The 25,205-nt window shown below is 50.3% G+C and overlaps 1 protein-coding gene across 3 annotated transcripts; it reads right to left on the bottom strand.

Moving 5' to 3' along the window:
* Window positions 1-1,873: 1,873 nt before the first annotated feature.
* Hnf4a (hepatocyte nuclear factor 4 alpha) lies at window positions 1,874-24,748 on the bottom strand. 3 transcript variants are annotated; one of them, XM_036185672.1, is made up of 10 exons: window positions 24,634-24,748; window positions 20,587-20,761; window positions 19,560-19,654; window positions 13,746-13,852; window positions 12,946-13,101; window positions 9,402-9,489; window positions 7,837-7,992; window positions 5,770-6,006; window positions 3,007-3,129; window positions 1,874-2,016 (listed from the first exon to the last, which is right to left on the bottom strand). In XM_036185672.1, exons 1-10 carry the CDS (start codon window positions 24,746-24,748, stop codon window positions 1,874-1,876), a joined length of 1,395 nt encoding a protein of 464 aa, XP_036041565.1. The 3 variants fall into 3 exon arrangements, with proteins under 3 accessions (XP_036041565.1, XP_036041564.1, XP_036041563.1); XM_036185671.1 differs by having other exon boundaries at window positions 2,977-3,129; XM_036185670.1 differs by having other exon boundaries at window positions 2,977-3,129; window positions 20,587-20,848.
* Window positions 24,749-25,205: the final 457 nt, after the last annotated feature.

Below are 25,205 nucleotides of genomic sequence, written 5' to 3' on the forward strand. Positions count from 1 at the left end.
TATTCCTCCATACCTCTTTCACGGAGGACCTATCACTGAAGCTGGAATTTCTGGACACTGGCGTGCTAGCTCCACCCACTCAGAAGGATCAGCCTCGATGGAACATGGTACTTAGTCTCATAGTTCATTTCTCCCACTTATCACACCTCCAGCCTTGGAAACACTCCTTTTATTCCCATTGGTCAGTGGCACTTTGTAGGGGCTCCTTAGAGCCATCCAGAGTCAGGCAGGGACTAAGCGCTGACCGCTGGGAATTAGCAGTTCCAGAATGTACCTCGAATGCAGCTCCTCAAGCAATCCTGACCCCAGGCTTTCTTATCCCTCTCCTGCCCCTCACCCAGACCATCTCAGCCATAGACAGCCAGACTAGATTGGTCCCTCTTCCGGGAACCACACCCTTGCTGCTCCTCACCCACAGTTGGGGACGGTAGAGGAAAAAGAGGACAGAAGTCATGAATTCACTTCACTACTTCTCAGCAAACAGCATTCTTGACTTCAGTGGGACTTTAGAACACCCTCCAGCTGACCAGATCTGGAAAGAGCAAGCCTTTGAGTTTGGCAGAAGCAAAGGATGAGGAAATCTCTGAATTCCATCACAGGGAAGACAAGAGCTTCCTACGAGGCAGTTAAGATCCTCTACTTCCATCTTCCAAAGATTCTATGAGATGGTGGCTGTCAAATGCATGTGGCATCATCTGGGAGTATGGAAGAGCTTGGCAGGCCCTGGGGAGAACTCTGATCCATCCCTTTGTCTCTGTCCCAGGCTCTAGTCTGACCTCCTTGCTCCCTCCCAGCATCCTACTTCTGTAGGATGCTGTATTCATCATCTGACAGCTCCCCTCCCCCCCAGCTACTGCTGACTTGAGTTTAACATTCAAGGTTCCACGGTCCCCAGCATGTGCCCCGTCTCAACTCCATGGAAACTGACTTCTTTAGTCTCCCACCCAAACTCTGTTTCTTACCTCTGGACCTTTGTTAGGTTCTCCTCCCACAAACTGGTCTGTGTCGCCTGCTGTGCTAGCCAGAAGCCCACCTTCCCTGTCAATGGACAGCAGCAGAGTTTGCCTTTTTCTAGATGCCTTCTCCATGGCGCCCAACCTCTCTCCACATTCTGTTACAAATGTCACCCTTGGATGACTCTCTGCTGTAGGAAGTCATTGGACTCATTGCTCCAAAGTTATAGCCTACTGCTAGAGGGAAGAATCATGGTGGTGTTGGCAAAGGAGGGATGGTGACTCCTATCCTCTGTCTTACCCAGGTCAGTGCTTATAGAAGGTTCTCAGAATGAATGGGGAAACGGTTGCCACATTTTCCTCAGCCTCCAGAGAGGTGGCTTTGGAAAAGTCAGGATGGCTGAGGATGGTAACAATGGAGGATGGGATAAAGGGTCCCCTGAGGTTGGCACAGCAGAAGAGGAAGGAATAGCACCCTGCAAGCTGACTCAGCCTCAGGAGCTTTGCATCCAGACCTCCTGACCAGCACCAGGAAGGAAGAGGCCCCAGCAGGGGGAGGAGAAGGGAGTTGCGTATCAACAAGGTCTTGCAGCATCTGCAGACAGTCAGCCTTCAGGGGTGAAGAAGTTGAGGGAAGGTATGGATGAAGATGAAGACAGTGGCTTCAACTTGGGAAAAGTAGTCCAGGCTTTGGAAAACTTCCCAGCTGGGGTCTCCTCGAGGCAAAGGCCTGCCCTCTGGGGTGTGGGGTCAGGGGTGGCAATGCATGTGACACTCAGCCCATGGTTTTGGGCCCTGCACCCTTTCTGTGGATGCTCCGCAGCTGGCCCTCTTGTCACATCTTCCTTGCTGTGACTAAGTTACACCCAGGCACTCTCTGAGGGTGCGAGCCAGCAGAACCCCCAACCCCCAGCGGCTTGCTAGATGACTTCTTGCTTGGTGATAGTTGGCTGGGGAATGGCAGAGGGAGGCTTGACGATGGTAGCAATGGCTCCTGGCAAGAGCTTGTAGGGTTCAGATCCCGAGCCACTTGGCGGAGATGGCTGTGGAGTCTCTGGGGTAGCTAAAAGGAGAGAGAAAAAGAAGTTGCTCAAAATTCCAGCCTTTGTGGGAATAACTGGAGAGCCCTGGGGAAGCTCTCCCAGCTGCTGAGACAAGGATATCAATTAGATGATGGATCTAATCTCTAAGGCTGCTATGGCTCAAACTTCTAGGAGTCCCAGACACCCTAGAGTCTACATTCTGTGAGGTCTTCCCATCCATCTGTCCACCATTTGATATGGAGACTCAGGCTGCTTTTCCCAGACCAGGGCCCAGGTGTGGCAGTTCCCTAAGGCAATACGATATGTGATAAAAAATATACTGACTTGGAAGAAAGAGCAGTAATTGAGGCCCTAGGCTAACTGGGCCCAGACTGGCATTTCTTCAGTATTTAGGAGAAGAGTAGTACAAATGAAAAGACTTCATTCTCATTACAGGTTGGATGAGTGACTTTCACCAGCTTGTCTGCTTTCATTTAGTAGACAACTTTTCCAAAGTCAAACTCAATGAAATCCCTTTCATCCCAGTGGCCATCTCATCTCATTGATGACCCTGTTCTCTGAAGAGCTTGGCCAAGGATCAACTCAGCCATCGGAGATGTCCCCTCAGATGATGGCCTAGCCCTGCGGGAATTCCTACTTAATTGCCAGTCTCTTTCAACTGCCCAAAGGATGGCATCATCCATCTGGCCAGCTCTATTTCAGTGGACGATTTCATCTAATGGAATTCTCAGCCCACAAATGTCCTCAATGGCCCCTTCACCTAGTGGATTGCCTCAGTCAGGAGACATTGTCAGTCACCTTGCTGAGTACACAATCTCACTGAATATACAGTTTCAATAACAGCAATCCCTCCCCCTCCAACTCCCTACTAGGAAACACATAGAACTATGTTCCTGGTTCCACCCTCTAGACACAATCTTCTCCTGCCTCCTTTCTTAGACCCCTCTTTACCCCTTGCAGGGTAGACCCCAGCTGCCCACCTGCCTGCCCCCTGGGTCGGGGCCACTCACACATCTGTCCATTGCTGAGGTGAGAGGGCATCGTGTTGGCAACTATGACATTAGTGCCCATGTGCTCCTGCATCAGGTGAGGGTGCAGGGGGTGGTGGGCGTGGGGTGCATCACTGGCAGACCCTGTAGATAGAAAGGAGGATATCAGTCAGGACCGGAAGTCTTGGAAAACAACCACAGCCTTATGGCAACATGTTCCCCCTGTGTGGCATCAAGACCAATGGAGTGTCTCTTGGGTGCTTATTCCTGCCTTAGTAATGTAGAAATCACCAGGCATGTCTGTGGGCTTCATGACTCGAAAGGAACCGGGCACTTCTGAGTTTAAATGCAATGAGTAGTCTCTTTGGTTGCATAGTAAAATGAACACCAATTGCTGAGCACCTGTCCTGTGCTGGGTACTGGCTTATAGCACTTTCAACTCTTTACATAATTTCATCCTCCTGCTAGATGAATGGACACCATCATCATCCATTCAACAGATGAGATGACAGTATCCAGAGAAATTATCTCACCCAAATGCAAACAGACCACAACTCCTGATTCTGGCGGCAGTGGTATGACACCTGAGCCACTGCAACTGCCAGTTCCCAGGGTCACTGTGAGAATGAGGTGACTTCCTGCCCGACAGTCGTTCTGGGATGGAGGTTGTCGCCTTGACAATTTCTGGAGATATTTTTATTCTGATTCCTGGAGAAATTCTACAGACAGAGGCCAGACATGCAGCTAAACAAGACGCAGAAAATCTGCACTCAGAGAACTGTGCCTCTCCAAACACCGACAGTGCCGCAGCAGAGAGCCCTGGCTTCCATCTTGGGGTCTCCATGCCACTGCATTACTTCCCAAGCCTCCAGTTCCACTTCTCATGCTGAGGTTGTCACGCACTTCAGAAAAAGACTTTCAACCCCGTTGAGGGGCTAGAACTGATGCCCCACTTTTCTCTGAGGGGTGTTCGTGGTTTGTGGTTAAAGTCACCATCTCTCAGCCAGCCTCAGCTCTGGCCCAGCTATCCTTCATGGGGAACATTACCAAAGCTTTGTCCACTGCGCCTCCGCTTCATCACTTCCCCATTTGCCCATCTACTCTGTGATACTCTCCCAACCTGGTTTCCATGCTCCAAATCCTCTGATGCTCTCAACATGAGGACTGAGACGCTGCATGCTTCCACCGTCTTCCCTCCCTCTCTCCTAGTCCTTCATCGATTTCTAACTTCCGTCCCTTCCCTACACCCTCCCCTCCCTTTTCTTCCTTCCTCTCACCTCCCCCTCCTGTCCTCCTCCCTCACCTGTAACCCTGTCCTCCTGAAAACATACCTTTTCTTGGATTCTACATTTTTCCATTTTTTTCTCCCATCCCCCCGGCTGATCTTTTCTAAAGCCTTCTATGACACATCTCCTGACTCCTAACGCTAGAAAGTCCAAGGCCATCTTTCCTCTATTCCTGAGCCATCAGCTTACAGACTGAATGGTCTTGATAGCCCAGTTTGGATATCCAGCCCACCTCCTGTGTCAAGCCCAGAATGAATCTTCTGGGTCATCTGCTCACCGCCCTAGACCAAGTTCAAGTCTTTCCCCGTCTTCCTTGTCCGTAGATTCTTCCACCACCGTTTCTGTCACTCAGAGCAAACATGCAGACTTGACCCTTTACTTTTTCTTTTCTGTCACTCCCCTGCTTCAGCATCCAGAGAGTCACTCCTATTCTGCCTGCTCCACTCCCACAGCCTAAGCCACCGTCGGCTCAGACGGTGGGAGAGAGTGACATTCCTGGGTGCTTCAACTGCCCCCTGGCCCCTTAATCCACTCCTGACTGGAAGTCAGACTGGCTTGTTTAAAATTCTAGTTTAATTTTCAGTCTCTGTACAAAAGTTGCAGAGAGAATAATAGAATCCCCGCCTTTTCCTTCCTGTCTTCCCTCCCTCCCTTTCTTTCTTCTTTCTTCCCCACCTTCTTCCTTCCTTCCTCTCCCTCATTCTTTCCTTCCAAAGTCTCCCTGTATTTCCCAGGCTGCCTCACAAGCCTCCCTGTTCCTGGAATTACACAGGTTTGCTCCTTTATAAAACTCATTTTTTTTCCAAGTCAGAGTTTCTCTATATATCCCTGGATGTCCTGTAGACCAGACTAGTCTATAACTCAGAACTCAGAGATCTGCCTGCCTCTGCCTTTCAAGCACTGGGATGAAAGGCGTGGACCACCACTGCCTGGCCTAAAACCCCAGTGTTTGGTCCTGGCTCATCAAACCCTGTTTCTGACTTGCTTTCTAGTTCATTTCCCCCTTCATCTCTTCCAAGTATCCCATCTCACACACAAATATCCTCAGAGCCTGGAACAAAACTTCTGCTTGGAATGCTTTCCAAGATTTTAAAATCCAGTAATTTTCACCCATCAGTCTTAGACACCACTTCTGGGAGGCATCTCTTGGTTGACTCATCTCAAGGCCCTCTTGTGACCTATCTATTCTTATTTTTATTTTTTGCTATTATGTTTGGTTATTTGTTTCCATGACATTCTCCCCTCCTTACAACAGTGACTGACTCAGCTAGACCCTCAGCATCTGAACAAATGGACCTCTGTCCTCATCTCCATTTTTCTTTCCTGATGAGAAACCAAGGTCCAACAGACAAGGCCCATTGTCCAAGGCTCCCACCAAGTAAGCAGTGGAGTCTAGAGGCTAGCTCACATTCACAAGATGCCTGTCTCCCAAGAGACAGCCCTACAGATCTACAGAGACAACCCGCCCTCCTCCCCCCACCACCCCTGTGTTACAGACCTCCAAGCAGCATCTCCTGCAGAAGGTTGTCAATCTTGGCCATGCCAAAGAGCTTGATGAACTGGATCTGCTCGATCATCTGCCAGGTGATGCTCTGCAGGGTTGGCAACAGCAGCAGCAGTTCACCAAAGCGGCCCCGAGAGTCGTACTGACGGTCGTTGATGTAGTCCTCCAGGCTCACCTGGACCTGCGACCGCAGCCGCTTAATCTTGCCAGGATCGCTCAGCCCCTTGGCATCTGCAATGGTAGAGGTGGTCAGGAAGGACCAAATCCCCTACTTTGTAGACCCCAATTGGGCAGCTTATTGACCTTGGAACACAGGGAGTCTTTTTTAATTAATTAATCAATTGTGATTTATTTATTTTTATTTTATGTGCATTGCCTACATCTATATCTGTGTGAGGGTGTCAGATCCCCTGGAACTGGAGTTACAGACAGTTGTGAGCTACGATGTGGGGTGCACCTGGGAATTGAATGCAGGTCCTCTGGAAGAGCAGTCAGTGCTCTTAATTGATGAGCCATCTACCCAGCCCCATGAACACAGAGAATCTTAACCAGTGCTAAGACAAGAATTTAGGGTCCTCAATAGATAGCTTACTCTAGAACAAATAGTGGATTCCTAGACCAGGCAGAAAAAAATACGAAGCCCAGTGCGGTAGGTTATAACCTCACTTCTCCTTTAAATTTTCTTATGCTGTGCAAGGGATCAGACCCAGTGTCTTACACACAACTGGGGAATGTTCTCTCCTTGTCTCAGGCAAGGGGAAATAAGGAAGACTTGGCCAGCTCATGCAACCAGTTGCCGGCAGAACCTTGATGTGAACTTGGGGTCCTGGACCACAGATAAGGTTCCACCATCTAGACCCTGAACTTGCCACATCAAGATATTCTCCCCTCCCTTGTCTGCTGCCACCTGGGGACTCAGCTGAGGCTTCAACTCCTCCGGCAAGAAGAGACCCCACCCACACTTTGCACTTTTTTTTTTATTCAGCCAACCATCTTTCACAGAATGTCTGTTGTATATACCAGCCTGGACTAGGTCGTCCTCTGCCCTCAACCAAGTTGCTGATTCTTCCTTGGGAGCCAATAATATTACATCTGTCACTGAGCAATGACTACCCTGCCCAGCCCTGAGCTTTGTACCACAGGACTGGAATAGACTCTTGCCCTCTGGGAAATGGGGAGTTGCATGCAAAAAGCAAGACTGTGAATTGGAAAGACATACATAAATTAACAGCCCAAAGTTCAAATCTGCTCTGCAGTCCCAGCACTCGGGAGGCAGAGGCAGGCAGATCTCTGTGAGTTCGAGGCCAGCCTGGACTGCAGACTGAGTTCCAGGAAAGGCTCCAAAGCTACACAGAGAAACCCTGTCTCTAAAACAAACAAACAGCTTTGCAAGTTTCTAGTTGTGTGACCTTGCTTGAGTCAATCAGTCTCTCTACACTTCCATCTTCTCCTTATTTGAAATAGGGTGAAGATGCTTCCTATCTCACAGGTATCATGTTGTATATAATCTCAATGAAATGTTTAAAACTGTGCACCTGGGAGCCCTCAATAAAAGGTAGTCATTTTCCTCTTGGCTGCTTTTATTGCTAGGGGTCATCTCTGTGAAAGCAGGAACCAGCACCAAGGACAGCGCCCAGCAGCTCTACACTCTGGCAGGTAAGAGAGAACTCTTGGATAATGAGAAACAAAAGCAGGCTTTGCACAAAGGTTTGACTACAGACATACTGTGCAAACTCAGGGACAAGAGTCAGCACAGTCAGCAGGGAGAGGACAGAGAGAGTTTGAAGGGAGAGGATGCAGCATCCTCATTCTAACAAGAGAAGGGAAGATGATGTTGCCTGTAGCTGACAGGAAGATGAAATGGGTAAAGTAAAACCCAGGCCTTTGCAGGCTGTGCCCTGCAAAGTCCTTCCTTCCTGGGAACCCTAATCTGCCTCATCTACTCAATAGGGTTGATGAAAATGACTTCTGGTTGTCATGACAATGCAAGAGGTTGTGAGCCTATAAGGAATGTGACAGCAGGTTTGGGGATGTGAAGGGCAGGTTAGGTGTGAATGGCACCTGGGTCAAAGAAAATGATGGCTTTGAGGCAGGCATACTCGTTGTCATCAATCTGTAACTCCTGGAAGGGCAGGACCAGCTCATCGAGGATGCGAACGGACACACGGCTCATCTCTGCTAGCTCTGGACAGTGCCGAGGAACAATGTAGTCATTGCCTGGATAGGTGGAGGGGAGAAGATGGGGCTGTCACCTTGGTTAACCCCTATCACCCCTGGTTGTGATTGACAGTTAAGAGTGTGCCTGGTGCTCCTGGGAGGAGCTACTGGGATCACCACGCCCATTTTACTAATCCGAAATCTGAGGCCAATGGAGGAAGGTGAATACCTGAAGTTCTGGGTGAGCTAGGTACTAAGTTTTTTCAGAGGCCTTTCATGTTCCCTCAAACTCTTTGTACCTGCATGACTGAAGATGAAGGAAAGTCAAGGCCCATTGGGAGGCACTAAAGTATCAAGGTCAAGGGACAGATTTCAGAATTGGGTCACCCCATCTGAATGGTTCCGTCACTTATGGCTGGGTATGGTTAGGTAACATATTTGATTTATTTATGCCTTAGTTCCCTCATCTATAAAAATGGGAATATCTAACAACTATCATGGGGATGTTGTGTTGAAAAGGTCATAAACATTTGTCTGGCAGTTAGCATAGTCCTTGACGTAATGGGGTACATTACACACACGTTCCCAATAATAAGTATGTCCCTAAGGCCCAGGTGACTTGGGCTGGGGGTGGTGGTCTGCACCATTCCTAGCCACCTTTTGTTTCAACGCCAGAAATAACTTTGAAATGTACTGAAAATTTCAGGGACAACATTGCTTTCTAGCATGAAGGCCAGGAGAAGCCCTCTCCTGTACCTGTATTCCCTACATCTGAGGCGAGGAACCACCCGGGAGCTGGGTTCTGGAATCTTGTACTTTGGTCAAGCTTAAGAACAGGGCTGGGTTACATTTTTTAAAATTTTGCTCTGGTGCTGGGGGTGGCCACATGTATCTACCACAGCGTTACACCTCCAGGCTGTCTTAAAAGTTTTCTCTTTCCACCATGTGATTCCCTAGGCTCAAACTCAGGTTGTAAGTCTTGGCAACAGGTGCTATCCCCACCCGAGCCATCTTGCCAGCCTAAGGTGTTGCTAGTGCACACTCAACTGATAGTTGCTAGATTTTATTTTTAAAGAAGTTTTTTTTTTTTTTTTTTTTTTAGCTGAGGATTGAACCCAGGGCCTTGTGCTTGCTAGGCAAGTGCCCTACCACTGAGCTAAATCCCCAACCCCCTAGGTTTTTTTTTTTTAATTATTTTTTATTTTAGTTGAAGATAGGGTCATGTTGTACTTCTCAGGCTGACGGAACCCTCCATGTAGTCTCCCCAGGCATGTCTTGACCTTGTAAACTTCCTGCCTCAGCTTCCTGAGTAGCTGGGATTACTGGCTTGCAACAGTATATCCAATTTGGGATGTTTTTGATCTGCCGGCCTCGTCCCTATGTGTTACTGTGGAGATACTCTTCCTTTGTGGGTGTACCAAGCTGGGTCCCACCCCTCAAGCTCCATCTGGGACCAGCAGCCTCCTCACCTAGTAGTAGCACGTCCTTGAACACCATGGATCTCTTGGTGGCTCCGAGCAGCAGGTGCTCACCGGCGTGGGCTCTGAGCAGGGCTACCTGGAAGAGAGAAGGGGTGAAGCCTAGCATCTGCACCTCAGGAAGGCTGCTCATAGTCAGGTCAGTGGCCTTGGCAAGTCAGCTCTGTGTCCCCTCTGCCTTTCCTGGTCTGAGCTCTGAAAAACACAACCTCTGCCACCAGGAAGGTGGAATGTGCTCTCCAAACCAGGGCACCTCCTGTTCGCTCTGCTCTTGAACTGGTGTGTCTCCATCTTTAGGCAAGGAACTGTGCCCTGGCCTCATCAGGACATAGGCCATACCTGGTGTGCATGCCTCAGACCAGATTTTCAAGAGTGTTGGCTTGTCCCAGATGTTTTAAAACTGTGGGTCCCAGGTTCCTATCAGTGTGCCGGTTGCAGGGAGCTGTTAGAATGCTTTAGGGAAAGTCATAGTCTTGGGATCAACTACAAGTGATCCTGACTCTCTATGTATGAGCTGGACCAGGGATATGCAGGCGAAGAGTTTCCCTGTTGGTTCCAAACCTCCACTGAGTTTGGGAAGTCACTGGTGCTAAAGATCTCCACAGTGCCTGTACTGCTGACACTGTAAGATTCTGGGATTCTCAGAGAATCTTCATGAGCTCCTACATGGATGTCTGTTCTTAGAATGTGCTCTCGCCAAGTACAGGGCATCACCAGGCCCTGTCTTTTCACGGCAGTCTGTGAAGACTGAAGTTTGAGGTTAGGTCTGGTTGCTTCACTGGACATCATTTGTGCTTTAGAGCCCTTGATCTTAGTGCTTGTGTGAAGACCAAAGAATGGCAGCAGGCTGGTAGCCTCAGAGATCTGTGTACTTGGTGCAAGGCTGCAGGTAGCAAGCCATGCTGGGAGGATCAGGTGCTGCTGCTCTGTGCTCATCCGTTTAATGGCTCATTCATTTAGTTGTCAAATATTAGACGCCTACAATGTGTGATTCTTTTTAAAAATGTATTGTTTTGTGTGTGTGTGTGTGTGTGTGTGTGTGTGTGTGTGTGTGTAGGTCACAGAACAACGATTTTCTCCTTCCACCCTGTGGGTCCTGGGAATCAGCCTTGACTGCAAGCACCTTTACCTGTTGCACTGTGTCCTCGACTGCCCTCCTAGCTACTCAGACAGTGCGGGGACACAACAGTCTCTGAGCTCATAGAACTGTCAGGCTGAGAGAGTGAGGAGAAAGGACTGATAAAGTGGGCAAGGAAACAGAGTGGGAGGATGCTACAAGGGGCAAGAGAAAGGGAGGGAAAGAGGGAGAGGGAGAAAGATAGCTGGAGGGAGAAGGGAGGGGAACACAGGGCTGCGAGACAAGAGAGGCTGTGTGGCTGGGAGCACAGGGCAAGCCAGCCAGAGGATCCTCAGAACACAGCGAACACACAGATCTTTCTTGAAACAAGTGAAGGAAAGAATGGAGAGGGGAGTGAATGGCTGAGCCAGCACGCTGACTTCCTCCCAACTCCGATTCTTTCTGAGCCCACCTGTGTGTGATGACCCCTGTCCACTCCACCATGGCTAGAACCCATGAGAGAAACCAAAAGTGGGAAGGATGGGAAAGCCGGGAGGTGAGACACTATTTTCTGTGAGCAATGGGAAAGGACACAGAGGTGTTCATCACTGAGTGTACTCTACCCGGGAGGCACCGCGGTGTTCTCAACCATTAGCTCTTGGTTCTCAGACCAGAGAACAGAGGACTGAATCAAATCCCAGTGTGGTAGCTGATGTGCTCTGGGCTTTAAGCCAATCACTTTCTCTCTCTATGCCTTAGTCCCCTTATCCAGTCAGACCTGACCTTCTAGACCCAGGAATTGGCTATCCAGGTATAACAAGAAGGTGGGCCATTGAACAATGGAAATGTGGGTCCCTTGGAAGGCCATGTTTCCAAATCTCACAGGTGCCATCAGCCATGCTAGACAATATGGTCTCCTAAAATATTTTGAATAGGTTTCCAGGTCCAACTCTCAGACATGACAGCTGTGGGGTGTGGGCAGGCAAAGGGGCATTAATGATTGGCCCGTGTTACTGGCCACCCATCACTGCCCTCAGAGAATGCTCTGAGCTCCAGCCAGAGAGGTTTGGGTGGGAAATAGAGGTTAACAATTGCTCAGCTTGGGGGTATCTTGTTGTCCTGCTAAGTTCCTGGGAAGGAACAGGTGGGGTTAAACATTAATTCAGGCTCTCCAGCAGAGGGACAGGGGCTAACGCACGAGGGAGGAGGAGGAGGAGGAGGAGGAGGAGGAGGAGGAGGAGGAGGAGTGGGAGAAGGCAAGAACAGCTTGGACATGATCCCTGACAGTCGGGTCCAGACTGAGGAGCAGCCAAGCCAGTGTTGACCTAGAGTGCCCCATGACTTTCTTATAAGTGTTTAAAGAGGCTTGGGGGAGGACCTGGCTTTCACAGAGAGGAACAACGGTGAGGCTGTGTGACTTCTCTGAGGCACTGAGCTTGTATGCAGCCAGGCGGTGGTGGCACACACCTTTAATGCCAGCACTTGGGAGGCAGAGGCAGGCAGAACTCTGTGAGTTTAAGGACAGTGAGTTCAAAGCCAGCCTGGGCTACATAGTGAGATCCTGTCTGAAAGAAAAAATAATCCCCCAAACAAGTAATAAGACAGGAGATGGTGCAGTATCAAACTTGTGGGCAAAGAGCTGGGGCTTTCAGTGTTGGGAAGGCAGCTGATTCCCTCCCCATTACCCAGGCAGGAAAGATGTTTGTGGAGGCCAAGGGATGTGTGTGTGTGTGTATCGGGAGCCATAGGATGAAGCATTTCAGAAACTTATCCATCCAAAGACACACACAGTCCTCCACCCTTGCACTTCCCCTCCTTGGACCCATTTTGGGAGTCCAGAGAAGGTGCCTTGGAATATAAAATGCTGACAAACCACCTTGGGGAAAAGCAAGAGACTTAACATTGGAGCAGACGGCAGAGGTCCAGCTGAACTGCTGTTGCACCATCCTGGACTTTTCAAACAAGAACAGCCCTAGTTCTGACAACACTCTGGAGAGATAACTTCCACTTGGTAGATAAGGACACCGGGCCTTGGAGCAAAGTAATTAGCCCCAAATCACTCAGGGAACTGGTCTTAAAACCAGAGCTTAAGCCAGATCTCCTGATCCCCGGTTTCAGATCCCTGTCAACACCCCCAGGAATGCTGAATGATGCAGTGGTTAAGAGTCTGGACTTTGGAGCGTCTCTGGCTGGTTCTAATCCCACTTGTGTTGGTTACTGGCTGTGTGACCTTGAGTAATTTACTTAACCTCTCTGTGCCCTGGTTTCCTCACCTGGAAGATGAGAAACATTCCTATTTCATAGTCCTTAGGGGGACTGAGCTAATATTTGTAGAATGACTTAAACAGTTCTGGGAACACATGAATGATATGCCTTTCATTGAATAAAATCAAATCATCCCGAGACTATGTCTTTGGTAGGTCAGCTGGACCCTGACAGCCCAGTGTCCACCTCTGCTCCCAGCACACTTGCCCTTACCTGGTCATCTAGAAGGAGCTCACAGAAGGCCGGGATGTACTTGGCCCACTCCACCAGAACCAGCAGCTGCTCCTTCATGGACTCACACACGTCAGTAATATTGGCGATCTTCTTTGCCCGAATGTCGCCATTGATCCCAGAGATGGGAGAGGTGATCTATGGGAGACAAGGAAATGCTGGGGGTAGCACGTTTCCCCTGCACTTCCTGTCCCTTGCACGGAGCCCATTCTCTAGGAAGTCCTCTGTCTGGTGGCAGCTGGACTGCATTGTCCTGCCAGGTCAGTAAGAAGCTCTGAGCAAAGGGACAGGGAGGACTCATGAACAGGAAGCACTCTGTTTGGACTGCCACCAGCTGCCTGCCCTGCTCCCATCTCTTCTGCCTCCTCCGAGTCTCAGGAATCCCTTGGGTGTAAAAGAGGAACAGGGCGTCACTCTCATCTCGTACATGAAGTCACCACGGCCCAGAGCAGCACTGTGACTTGCCTGAGGTCACGTGGCCAGAGGTTGGCTGATTTGCCACCATGTTGCAACGGTTACTTCTTTTTGGTAGGACCACTCCTGAGCCCTCAAGCAGAGCAGTTTGTGTGGCCTGGGAACACGGCCATTGAGATGAACTAGACAGTGCCCCCAGGATGCCAGACCTAGGTTCCAGCTCTGTCTGTCACAAAACCAGTGCGTGGCACTGGGTTCAGTTTTCTTCCTGTGGTATCTGTGACCCTTTCCATGTGGGGGCGTCTAGGGTCTGGTAGGAGGATGCAGAGGTAGAAGTGAGTTCCCCCTGAAAGGGAGTCCCTTGGTACCTGCTGAGACAGGACCTCTGCCTGCAGGAGCGCATTAATGGACGGCAGGCTGCTGTCCTCGTAGCTTGACCTCCGCGTGCTGATCCGGTCCCGCTCATTTTGGACGGCTGTGAGGAAGCATAGAGAGGTAAGGAGGAGCACTAAGGGGCGGGGGGCGGGGGGAGGATGTCCCACAACCATTAAGGAGTTGGGAGATATGGAAGGAGAGAGTTCAACCTGGACTGGGGTCACCAGAGTGCTACAGGTGGACATTTACTTTGTGTGTGTGTGTGTGTGTGTGTGTGTGTCTGTGTGTGTCTGTGTGCGCGCCCATGTGAGCATACATGTGCTATGGTGCATGTGTGGAGGTCCAAAGACAAACTGTAGGAGTTGTAGGAGTTGGGTCTTCTACCATGTGGGTCCCAGGAATGATCAAATCAGGTTGTTGTCAGGCTTGGTGGCTGATGTCTCACTGAGTCATTTTGCCTGTCATATGTGGGATTTTTTAGCTCAGTTTGCAAAGCTTGCTAGACACCAAAACTTGCCCCTGCCCTCTATATAATGAGAAAACTGAAGACCGGACAGGCCACTGGCAGAGGCAGGTCAGTGACAAGTCCATGGGGATGGGTCACAGTCTGAGCAGTACAGTGAGACTGCCACCGTCCCAGATCCACGATCCTGCTTGCAAGCCATTTGCCCCCTCCCTTCCAAATGAGCAACTCTTTTCTCCTGGTGACACAGGAGTGACCCTGAGATTCCTGAGTGCTAGGCAGAAGTCGCGGGTTGGGACCTGGAGACCCAGCTGCCCTAATGGACTGTCTGCTGGAGGAATCCTGCTCTCTAGGCCAACCTGGGAGAATGAGGGGTAAGCAGTCTCTATCCTTCCCACACCCGGAACTCTCCAGAATCCAAGAACTGAAGGCCTTGTCTCCTAGACCTCCAGCCCACCGGCTCACCCCTAGCTGAGCCAGTAGAGGCCTGAGGTATCAGACTCGCACTGTCCCACCTGTCCCCTGGGGTGGAAGGGAGGAGTGAGATGGAGGCTGTATAGATCTCGCACTCTGTGATGGTGGGGATACCTTCCCTGGGGCCTCTGTTTCCCCATCTATCCAAAGCTCCTTCTCCTCAGCCTGCTTTCTGCCTTGTCTTCCGTCTTAGGAACTGGCAGGCAGTGTCTTCCCTGCACAAAGACGCCCTCCCACACACTGGCTCACAAGGACCTGCTGTGGTGGTCATCGCGTGGAAGATCCTGTTCTGCTCCTGAAGGTCCCACCACTCTCCCACGGGGCGGAACAGGCCCTGCTAGAGTTCCTGAGACCCAAGGCTCCTGGCCTCAGGGATCCCTCTAAACATATCCAGGTCCCATGTCACATTCTGCTCAGAATGGATGTCACCCTATCTCCTCATAGCTTCTTTGGATGCACGCCCCCCAACTCCCTAGTACTACTTCCCCTCAGTCTGTCCCCCATACCTTCCTCTCCCTATGTCTAGACACTCAGGCCACACGTGTGCTCAGGGCCTGTGCCCAGTCATTTCTGGTGCCTTGAATCCCCCTTTCCATCACCATCAATGGTCGGAGAATGACTCGATGGTTAAGAGCATGTACTACTCCAGGACCTGAGTTCGAATCCCAGAATTCATATTGGGTGGCTCACAAATGCTCTGCAGGAACCTGCACTCAAGTATGTGTGCATATGCACACAATTAAAAACAAAGCATGTCTTTTAAAAAAATGTCACCAGGCAGTGATGGCACACACCTTTAATCCTAGCACAGGCAGGTGGATCTCTATAAGTTTGAGGCCAGCCTGGTCTACAGACTGAGTTCCAGGACAACCAGGGCTACACAGAGAAACCCTCTCTCACCTCAGGTGTTTTTCAATCTCCTTTGACACAGTGTTGTGCCCCAGGCTCTGCCCTCTTTTCCTGTTTAAATTTCCCCCAAGGTATCTATTGTAGCATTGTTTGCTGAATTCTTTATTATCTAGCCCCAAAGTTCCAAAAAGCCAGACCGTCTTCCCTCTTGTTCACCTTGACCCCTAAAGCGCACCCCAAAACATAGTAGGTATGCAATAAATATTTGTGGAGTGAAGATGTCACTGGATAAGGCAGCATATGACTTCACTGAACACTCACACTCTACTCTGCAACTTCCTCTTGATTTCAGAATGTTGAGATCTAGAGCCAGATGTAGAGGTTCATGCCTGTAATCCCAGCATTTTGGAGACAGAGGCAGGAGGAAATGCCAGCATGGGTTATAGACCGTGGGGCCTGGAAAGATGGCTTAGTTGATGAGAACATGCACCACTCTTACAGAGGATTTGACTTTGGTTCCCAGCACCCACATCATGTAGCTCATAACCACCTGCAACTCAAGCTCCTGGAGATAGAACACCCTCTTCTGCCTTCTCAGTGTGCCTTCTAGTGCACGTACACACGCATGCATGCACATATACACACACACACACACACATACACACAGCAACAACAACAACAACAACAGCAACAACAACAATAATAATAATAAATTTAAAAAAGGAAAGAAAAAATGAGACCTTGTTGCAAAAACCCAGAAATAGAAAAGTCAGGAAGTGTAGGACAGAGACCCTGAGGTATAGAAGTTCCCCCAGCCCCTGCACTGGTTGTACCAGCCTGCCACACCCCTCCCTGGCAACCCAGCCTGCCCTGTCGCCTGCCCCCACTGGGCGCTGCGGGGAGGCGGGCAGAATGAAAGGCTGCTGTCAGCAGCTGTGGAGAGAGCTCCTCAAGGTTAGCCTGGCCTTATCAGTACCTGAGCCAGCTCAGTCACGGAATGATGTTTTCCTAATGTTTGCGCAGTATTAGCGGGGTCGGGGACCTAATGTAACTTCCATTGAATATTAACTACAGGACAGAGGTGGAGAGGATATGAGCTTGTCTTCCTAGAGAACTCTAGGTGGACCCTGGGGGCTGAGCTGGGCTTGTGAAGAAGGTCCTACAGGGTGGGCCATGCTCCTCCTTTACTTCTTGGTCTGTCTCTGGAATGGCTTTCTGCTGCCAGGACCTGGGCCCTTTTCTCTTGGGTCCAAGAGCCAAGGCCGGGCAAGTGTCCCTCTCCCTGACTTTAGTCACAAGACAGAATTTTCCACCAGCTGTTTTCTTGTTCACTAACACCCCTGGGCTCTCCCACCCCCAGTCTTTGCCCTCCAGGGAAGGCCCTTGTGGGCTCTGTGGCATATCCTCTGCCCAGGAAGGATGTGACGCTCTTCTCTGCTGTACCATCAGGTTTCAGTTACCAGGAACAGAATGTGCCACCATAAAACATCTTTCCAAATTTCAATCCAGAGAACTTGAAGGCTTCGTTCCCACAGCCTTGGGTCCTAAACCTCACCCCACCCCAACTCATCCTATCACCTCTCTTGCCTCAATTTCCCTACCTGGGAATGGGGTAGATTTTTCTTTACTTGCCCTAGCTGCTCTGGAAGCCTGTTTCTAGCTCACTTTCTGGTCCTTGAGAACTTAGGGTGTTGGTCCCTAAGTCATGTGCAGGAGAGGTTGACAGGGAAATAAGTAAAAACATGTCTCTAGTCACCTGGTCAGTGGCTTTGGGATCTTTCTATCAAGCTGAGGACATGTACTAGGGACTGTTAAGACTTATGCAGAGCAAGAAATAGCCTTCCTAGCACTTGCCCATGGTGGCCCAGAATGCCTTGCTCTCCTGGTCTACTTATACCTCACAATCCCTCAATAGTACAGATGAGTGTATGTACACACACACACACACACACACACACACACACACACACACACACACACACGCACATGCGCGCACTCTCAGTGACTCAGTGGCTTTCCTGTCCTCCTGATAGAAGGTTTATTTCCCAACCCAAGAAGCAAGCAGTTCAATTCAAGGCTGAGCTAAGGCTGGATGAGGTGGGGCTCCTCTTCTCTCAGGGTCACTTGGGTCTGTGGATCCCTGGGACAAGTAGAGCCCAGAGGGGCTAGAAGTGTCCATCAGTTTTCCCCCAGAAACTGTTTAACAAAAGACATATGGCACATGACCACGTGCACACTTACTAGCTAGCCATCTGCCGCAATGGACTGCCTGCTTTTCCCCCACGTGCTGATCATTCTACAGGAGAGATTCGTTTCCAAACACAATGCCTATGAGCAGCCATGATGCTTAACATCATAGGGTATTGGAAAACAGTATCACCAGCTATTAAACTGAAGTCCTTAGGTTGTAGGCATTCATCTTGTGTCCAACATTCACACAGGCACCACAGTCCCCTTCCACAAAGCAGTCCTTAATGAGGTGAGCAGGATGCCTCACTCCCATGGGAAGAGGAGGGCATAGGTCTGGCAGAGGCTCAGCCCCCTCTGCCAGAATATGGTGTGAGTTGTAGGACCCCTGGGCTCTAATTTTCCAACAAAACTCTGAGCTTGCACTGAGGATCTGCAAGGACCATTCTGAGGGTCAGGCAGTAAGAATAATATCAGAACGAGAGAGCAGAGATTGGGGAGGGAGGTTGTCACACTTAGCTTGCTTTCCCTCTGGCTCAGCCTGGGATGGGCTGGAGCCCAGTGTGTGTGTGTGTGTGTGTGTGTGTGTGTGTGTGTGTGTGTGTGTGTGTGTGTACCCACATGACTAGACTGAGGGTCTGGCCAGAAGAGCACAGTGTGGCCTGGAAGTAAATGTTAGCTGGAAAAAGTGAGTTGAGAGACGAGAAGGGATTTGGAAATGAACTCAAGTTATTTAGAAAAAAAAGTTTAGAGAGTTTTTTTATTATTATTATTATTTGTGAGTTTAGGAGGAAAATAATTTTTTCCTCTTCCTATCTTTTTCTCTCTTTCTTCCCCTTTCTCTCCCCCCTCTGTCTGTCTTCCTCTCTCTCTTCCTCCCTTCCCCCTTTATGTCTCTCTCCCTTTCTTTTTCTTTCTTTCTTTCTTTTTTTTTTTTTTTTTTTTTTGTAGGCTGGAGCTGACCCAGGGCCCTGCATATTTGCCAGACAATGGTTCTGCTACCATGCTACAGCTCTGGCCACTGAAAACAATTTGTAAAGAGGCCTGGAGGGCACAGTGTAGGTAGCACTGAGGTGTTCAGACAGCATGAAGCTGGGGGTGGGACCTCTACTCTTCCAGTAACTGCCATGGAGGCTTCTGCAAGGTGACTAACCACTGTGGTCTTCAGTTTCTTCTGCCATGAAAGGGGGACAGTATTCATTCCAGCCTCACGGAGCTGTCACAGGAATGAAAAAGGAAGAGCCACTGGAGGAAGAGCCAGCTCCATGTCTGATGGCAGGAGTTGGCAGGGCCAGAGACTGTTCGGCAATTCCATCTCCACCGTCAGGGTTGGGACTGAGGCCTCATTCCACTGTTTGGAAGGGGAAAATTCTAGAGATTGTCTGACACCCAGGAATGAGGACTAAGGGAATCGGGGTGCTTGTCTTTGGACAGGACGCCCAAAAGGGTTCCATTGGTACCCTTTCTCCCTATTTGTGAAGTCTTGGTGGCAGGCGCTTGGGTGTTTGCTGTGTGGTGTTCTATGCCTTTCCTAACTTGCAGTATCCATTAGAAAAAGTACCCATCTTGGCTGCCTCATGGAGGTACAGGAAAGCCCAGTGGCAGTTGCTGGGAGCTGAAGTGAGTGAGTGGGAGCTTTATCTCTGGCTCTTTCTCAAGACCAAGCCCAGCCACTCCCTGTGGTCAGATCTGCAGGCCCTCCCTCCTCTCAGCCATTAGCCAGTCATCCCAGGGCCTGTCACAGAGCCATAAAGTATGGCTAGGGCTGTAAATGCCGGGTTGGTTGGAGCCGGGGTGCAGGTGGGGCAGGGGTGTAGGGAGGGCTGAGGCTCACCTTCCTTCTTCATGCCAGCCCGGAAGCACTTCTTGAGTCTGCAGTAGCGACACTGGTTCCTCTTATCTTTGTCCACTACACACTGCCGGCTAAACCTGGAGAGGACATAGCATGGTGGGGTGGAGAAGACACAGCCTCCCCCTCTTAGGGCAGAATGAGGACCCTGGCTGCTTCTGACCCTGACCCAACTCCCAGCTCCCTTGCTCCATCTCTGCACACCATGAGTTCTAATGTTAATCCATCAGAAGCCAGAGGGATCTACGGACTGTCTGAAGGTCCAATCTGTCCCACCCAACATAGGAAACTGAAGCCCAGAAAGGTGACATGTGACTTTGATCACTCCGCTGACTGTCAGTGGAGCTGAGTTGGAAACCTTAGTCTCTTGAAAACCATAGCATATCTATTTCTGCCACACCCTATGAGGGCCCACAGCCCATAGCCCATAGCAGGCTGCTGGCTTGGAGTCAGTAGTTGGCTCACAGAAAGTAAAGGCAAGGTTATGGGGGTGGATGAGTTTCAGTACTGACTCCACCACTCAGTTCAAGTTGGTTGGCTTCAAGTAAAATCCTAGCTCTCTAAGACGTAGCTTCATTGTCTTCAAAATGAGGATAATAATTGTGACACTTCAGAAGGGCATTGACAGGTGACAATGAGGTATTGCAGGTTTAGCATGGGACAAGGGCTCAGTCAACCACTGCTAACATTTTACTGTTGTTATCCAAAATGAGAGGTGCTTTTGAAAGAGGGATTGTCAGAACCTTGGGAGTCACTGAGATAGGTGGAAAGGCTTAGGGCCAATGCCTTGTTGGAACCTAGTAAAAGTAGTATGTTGGAGGGCTGGTCCTATCCTTTCTAAGGTTGGCAGGCAATTGCTAAAGTAGCCGCTACCACCTGTATCCACAGATGCTAACAGATCATCTTCGAAGGCCTGGAAGGCCAGATGCCTCAAGAGGGACCCCTGGAGGACATGAACCCCAACATACCCATTTCCCAGCTGAGTAAGGTGAGGCCCAAGCCAGCTCCTCACCTGCAAGAGTACATGTGGTTCTTCCTCACACTCCTCCTGAAGAATCCCTTGCAGCCATCACAGCTTGAGGCTCCGTAGTGTTTGCCTGTGGCCCGGTCTCCACAGATGGCACACAGGGCACTAACGCCCAAGCTGTTGGATGAGTTGAGGTTGGCACCTTCAGACGGGGATGTGTCTGCACCAAAAGAGAGTGAGTGAGAACCCAAGAGGGGCAGAGAGTGAAGGGGGAAAAAAAGCCTGGGACATAACAGGTTCTCCACAGCTGGGGGCTATGTCCACTCCGTCCTTCTGCTCTCAGAGTCACTGGGTTTTCAGAGTCTCAGTTTCCATCCGTATACCAGAACCAACTGTACTGCTGGTCTCCTGGGACACCTGCAATGACTTGTTCTCACAGAGAGGGAAGCTACATAGCTCTAGCTTCCTCAGGAAGGATTGAAACCTGACCACCACTCAGCCGCAGTCATTTACAGTCTCCTACTTGGGAGCTAAGGAAGCGACAGCGACCACCCCTGTCTCTTCCTCATCAGGATAACCAGAACAGGAGTACCTGAGCTTAGCCTTAGTCTCCACAGACTCCCCCAAGGAGGGGAAAGTTATACACCGAGAACATCCTTTCCTTTGCCTATGGGTCAGGTGCTGGCAAGGATCTGGGCAGATGTTGAACCCTCTTACCACATACGAGAAGCCATCTCCCTGTCAGAGTGTGATCCGGGCGCTCGAGACCTCTGGCAAAGGAGGTTTCAGCTTGTGAGTATTTGTGTCAATACCACGCCTAGCCTACTTCTGGTCTGGACCAGCTCCTTCTCCTAGCTCCAATTTCCCCTGGCCTCAGTTTCCCTAACTATAAAAGGGATCAGTTTAACTGGTTTGTTTGGTTTTAGATTAAAGGAAAAAAAACGTCAGCAGAAGATCTTTTTCTAAAAGCAAATCTTCCACCATAGATAAATTCTTTAGGAAATCTCTTCCCTGGGGAGGTAAAAACAGGAGGATTGAGAATTCAAGCCTAGCCTCAGCTACACAGTAAGTACGAGGTCAGTCTGGGCTACCTAAGACATTGTCTCAAAAAAAAAAATCACCCTTAGGAGATGATAAACTCTATAATAATTTCCCCAAAACAAAAGTGCATGCATGTTCACACCACACACACACACACACACACACACACACACACACACACACACACGAGAGACTCTGACTATGACCTGGGATTCCTAAGGGAGTGTCCTATTGTAAACGGGAGAAGGCTGTGATCTGCTAAAGCATTGACCCTGAAGCCTCATAGCATAGGACCAAATCCCCACTGATCTTGTGGCACTGGGTTATTTCTTGTTGTTGTCCCCGACTTGTCAAATGGAGCATAGTTGTCTCCCCGAGTGTTCATAGGCTCAGTGAGTCTGCCGGAAGTGCCTGGTATACAATTGGGTCTGGATCTGTGTCTGTGAACTAAATGCTTCTTTCCAGAAGAGAACTGTCCTACCATAGCAGGCGTCTTGCAGCTGTTTCGCATCTCTGCTGCCTGCTGGATGAACTCTTCCTAGGACTCCTGAATGTTCCGAGTGGAGCCCCCTCCAGCTGGTGAATTATTCCCAAGGCAGGGATAATTGTTAAGCTCCATCGGTGCCCTTTCTCCCTCAGCCTCTCCTCCCTCGACCCCCGGGGAGAGCTGAGCCCGCAACTCGGGCAGAGGCTGGCAAGGTGTCCTCTTGCTGGGCAGCCTGGTTTGGGCATAGTTAGCCGGATCATCTCCCCTGAGGTCAGCAGGCTACTTCCATTTCCAGGTTAAGAAGACTGAGGCTTGGTGAGGAGAGGGGCTTGCCCAGTGTCATTACAGGGCTGTCAGACACAGGGGCTGGGTTTATGGGGTAGTGTGCTGTGCTCAGCCATGCTGCCCATGCCTGGGCATCTGTGAGGACCCTTCTGCTGTTTCTGAATTGGGGATGAAAGGTGGGAGCAGATATCCTTAGAATCTTCTAGCCATCGGCTCAGGATGGGCCCCAATCACTTTGGAAGACAACCTCCTATAACCCCAACTCCATTCCTCTGTGAACTCCAGCAGGGCATACAGACCCTTCCATCACATGGAGAGGCCTACAGACCACCTATCTCAGGGCCAGGAAAAGCCCTTGTAAACCATATACTGTGTACTACCCATCTCCATTTTATAGCTAAGGAAGGCTAGGGAGGAAGGGGTTTTCCAGAGCTGGGGGTGACTGATGTGTCCTCAGGTCACTTAAGGGCTTGACTACAGGTGTAGGAGCACAGGACTCCTAGGTACTGAAGGGGCTGTGTGTGGCCAGGAGTGTGACAGCATGTACTGTCCCTGTGTGTCACATGATACTGTCTCAGGGCAGAAGCAACTTATTCACCACCTCCAGTGTGTTTTTTCCCTGAGCACCTTCCTTGAACTGTCCACTCTTCTGAAAGCTTTGGCCAACAGAACCGGGGTAAAGGAACCTATTTTTACACTGCACAAGAGACAAAGGAAAGGTAACGTGCCGAAGGTCACACCATGCACGGCACAAGATATTAGGGCCCGGCAGTTGGAGGACTGACCATGGACAGAGCCCACACGCTGTCTCCGCTTTCTAGCTGGATCGAGAGCACAGTTCTCCAGACCTGAGCCTGGTAGCCTGACATCTGCTGCAGAATCAGAGTCACCAATGGAAGGTGGTGGCGGGCCAGCCTCAGCCAGGTGCCATCTCTCCAGGGCTAGTCTGGAAACCGGTCCCCTCCTTTCCAGGAGCTTCCCATCCTCCAGGAAGGCTACCTTCTCAACCCTCTGGCAAAGAAAAACATCCCCTCCTACAGACGTGTTCTCAGTGATACTGGAGCAGATGTTTGAACTGAAGCAACATACACCGACAACGGAATTGGCTCAGAGATAAACACATACGCTACTGATGTGAATCTCAATGTTTGGTATATAGTAATAATTAAGACCTTTATAACATAACCCTGGTATTTTGCGAGGCTGGAGCACAGGATCCCAAGTTCCAGGCCAGCCTGGGAGTATGTTCTAAGTTTCAGGCCAGCTCAGGAACATATACTCTGCATTTAAAAAAAAAAAAAAAAAATCAGGCGTGTTGGGAGGCAGAGGTGATAGGTTCTCTGCGATTTTGAGGCCAGCCCGGTCTGTGTAGTGAGTTCCAGAATAGCTATAGCTATGTAAAGACCCTGTCTCAAAATAAAATGTAATGAATGAAAACCCGTGCGACAGAACTGCACAACTGTGCGCATCAGAGAGCGCTGCACAGGGTCTACATGCACATGTGCATATGCAAAATGCCGTACAGGGCACCAGGGAGGAAGCACAGGGTAGGTCCACAAGGCCGCATTCACAAACATGTTAGGCCCATGACCCACATTCACGGACACTATACATACACACATATATGAAAGCATGAAAAACAAAATCCCGAGGAGAGACAACCACAGACCATTCGACAAACCCATACAGATGAAGCCTGGACACAAACCTAAGAAGGGGACAAACAGGCGGCTGTATGTTTGGATTGCCATGCCACCCCTGCACTTACATGGACACCTAGGACCGTGCATGAAAGCCACACGGCCGTGTTGCCTTTCTAGCTGGGAAGCCTGAAGATTCCACATCCCCCTCTGAACTCCAGATTCCCTGAAATGCAGCCATGACTCCTGTCACCACCTCTGGGAACGGGGCAGGCCTTTTGTAGCTTGCACATAGGCCCAGGGGCTTGAAGAAGGGGCCATGTTGAGTGGGATTTCTACAGCTACACAGAGGAAGTTCACTATCACGGCCTGCTGCTGTAACGTGGTAAGGAAGGCAGCGTGAGATCCCAGGGCCTAAGTAGGGAGGATCTGGGGAACGTTTCTGTTGGAAATCCACCTCTGCAGGCCTCCCTCACCCAGAATGCCTCTGACCGCACAGTACATGGGCCCACTTGCTTCACCTGGCAACACCTGTACGAGCCTATAGGACCAACCTACAATTTTCCATATCTCTCCTCCCATCCCAAAGTCCAGTGCCAAAGATCCACTCCATACCTGGGCACAACTGCCCCCACCTACCATTGCCCATGGTCAACACCTGCACATTTTCAAACTCCAGGGTGGTGTAGGCTGGGTCCAGAGCGGCACTGTAGTCAGCCATATCCATGTCGACGAGGGTTTTAGAGAGTCGCATTCTCCCCTACCCACGGCTCAGCCCCCTGTCCTGCCCTGACCAGGATGCCACCCAAGCCCCTGGGCTGAGCCCCAGCCCCCGTCCCCGCCCTCTCCCTGCCTCCTCCCAGGTCCCCTCTCTGCCCTCCTCTGCTTCAAACTGTCCTCTGGGAGACTCAGCCTGGCGTCCTGGCCTAGCCTCTGCAGAGGGTGGAGGCTCTGTGGGGAGGGGTGGGGGTTAATGGTTAATCACCCCCGTTGCTGGGTAGGCTGGGTGGAGCCGCAGGGATTTGGCTGTTTGTTGGTTTCTGACTGACACCTGGGGTGCTAATTACAACCGTTGGGCCCCAGCTTATTAATATTCAGTTACCATCTTCCAAGGCAGGCACCAGACAGGGCTGGCCTCTGTTGGACCCCTTACCTCAGCAGCCAATGTCATTCCAAGTTGGCTATCCCAGCTGACGTACTGACAAGTCTAC

Source organism: Onychomys torridus, chromosome 4 (genome assembly GCF_903995425.1).
Source record: "Onychomys torridus chromosome 4, mOncTor1.1, whole genome shotgun sequence".
Lineage (NCBI taxonomy): Eukaryota > Metazoa > Chordata > Mammalia > Rodentia > Cricetidae > Onychomys > Onychomys torridus.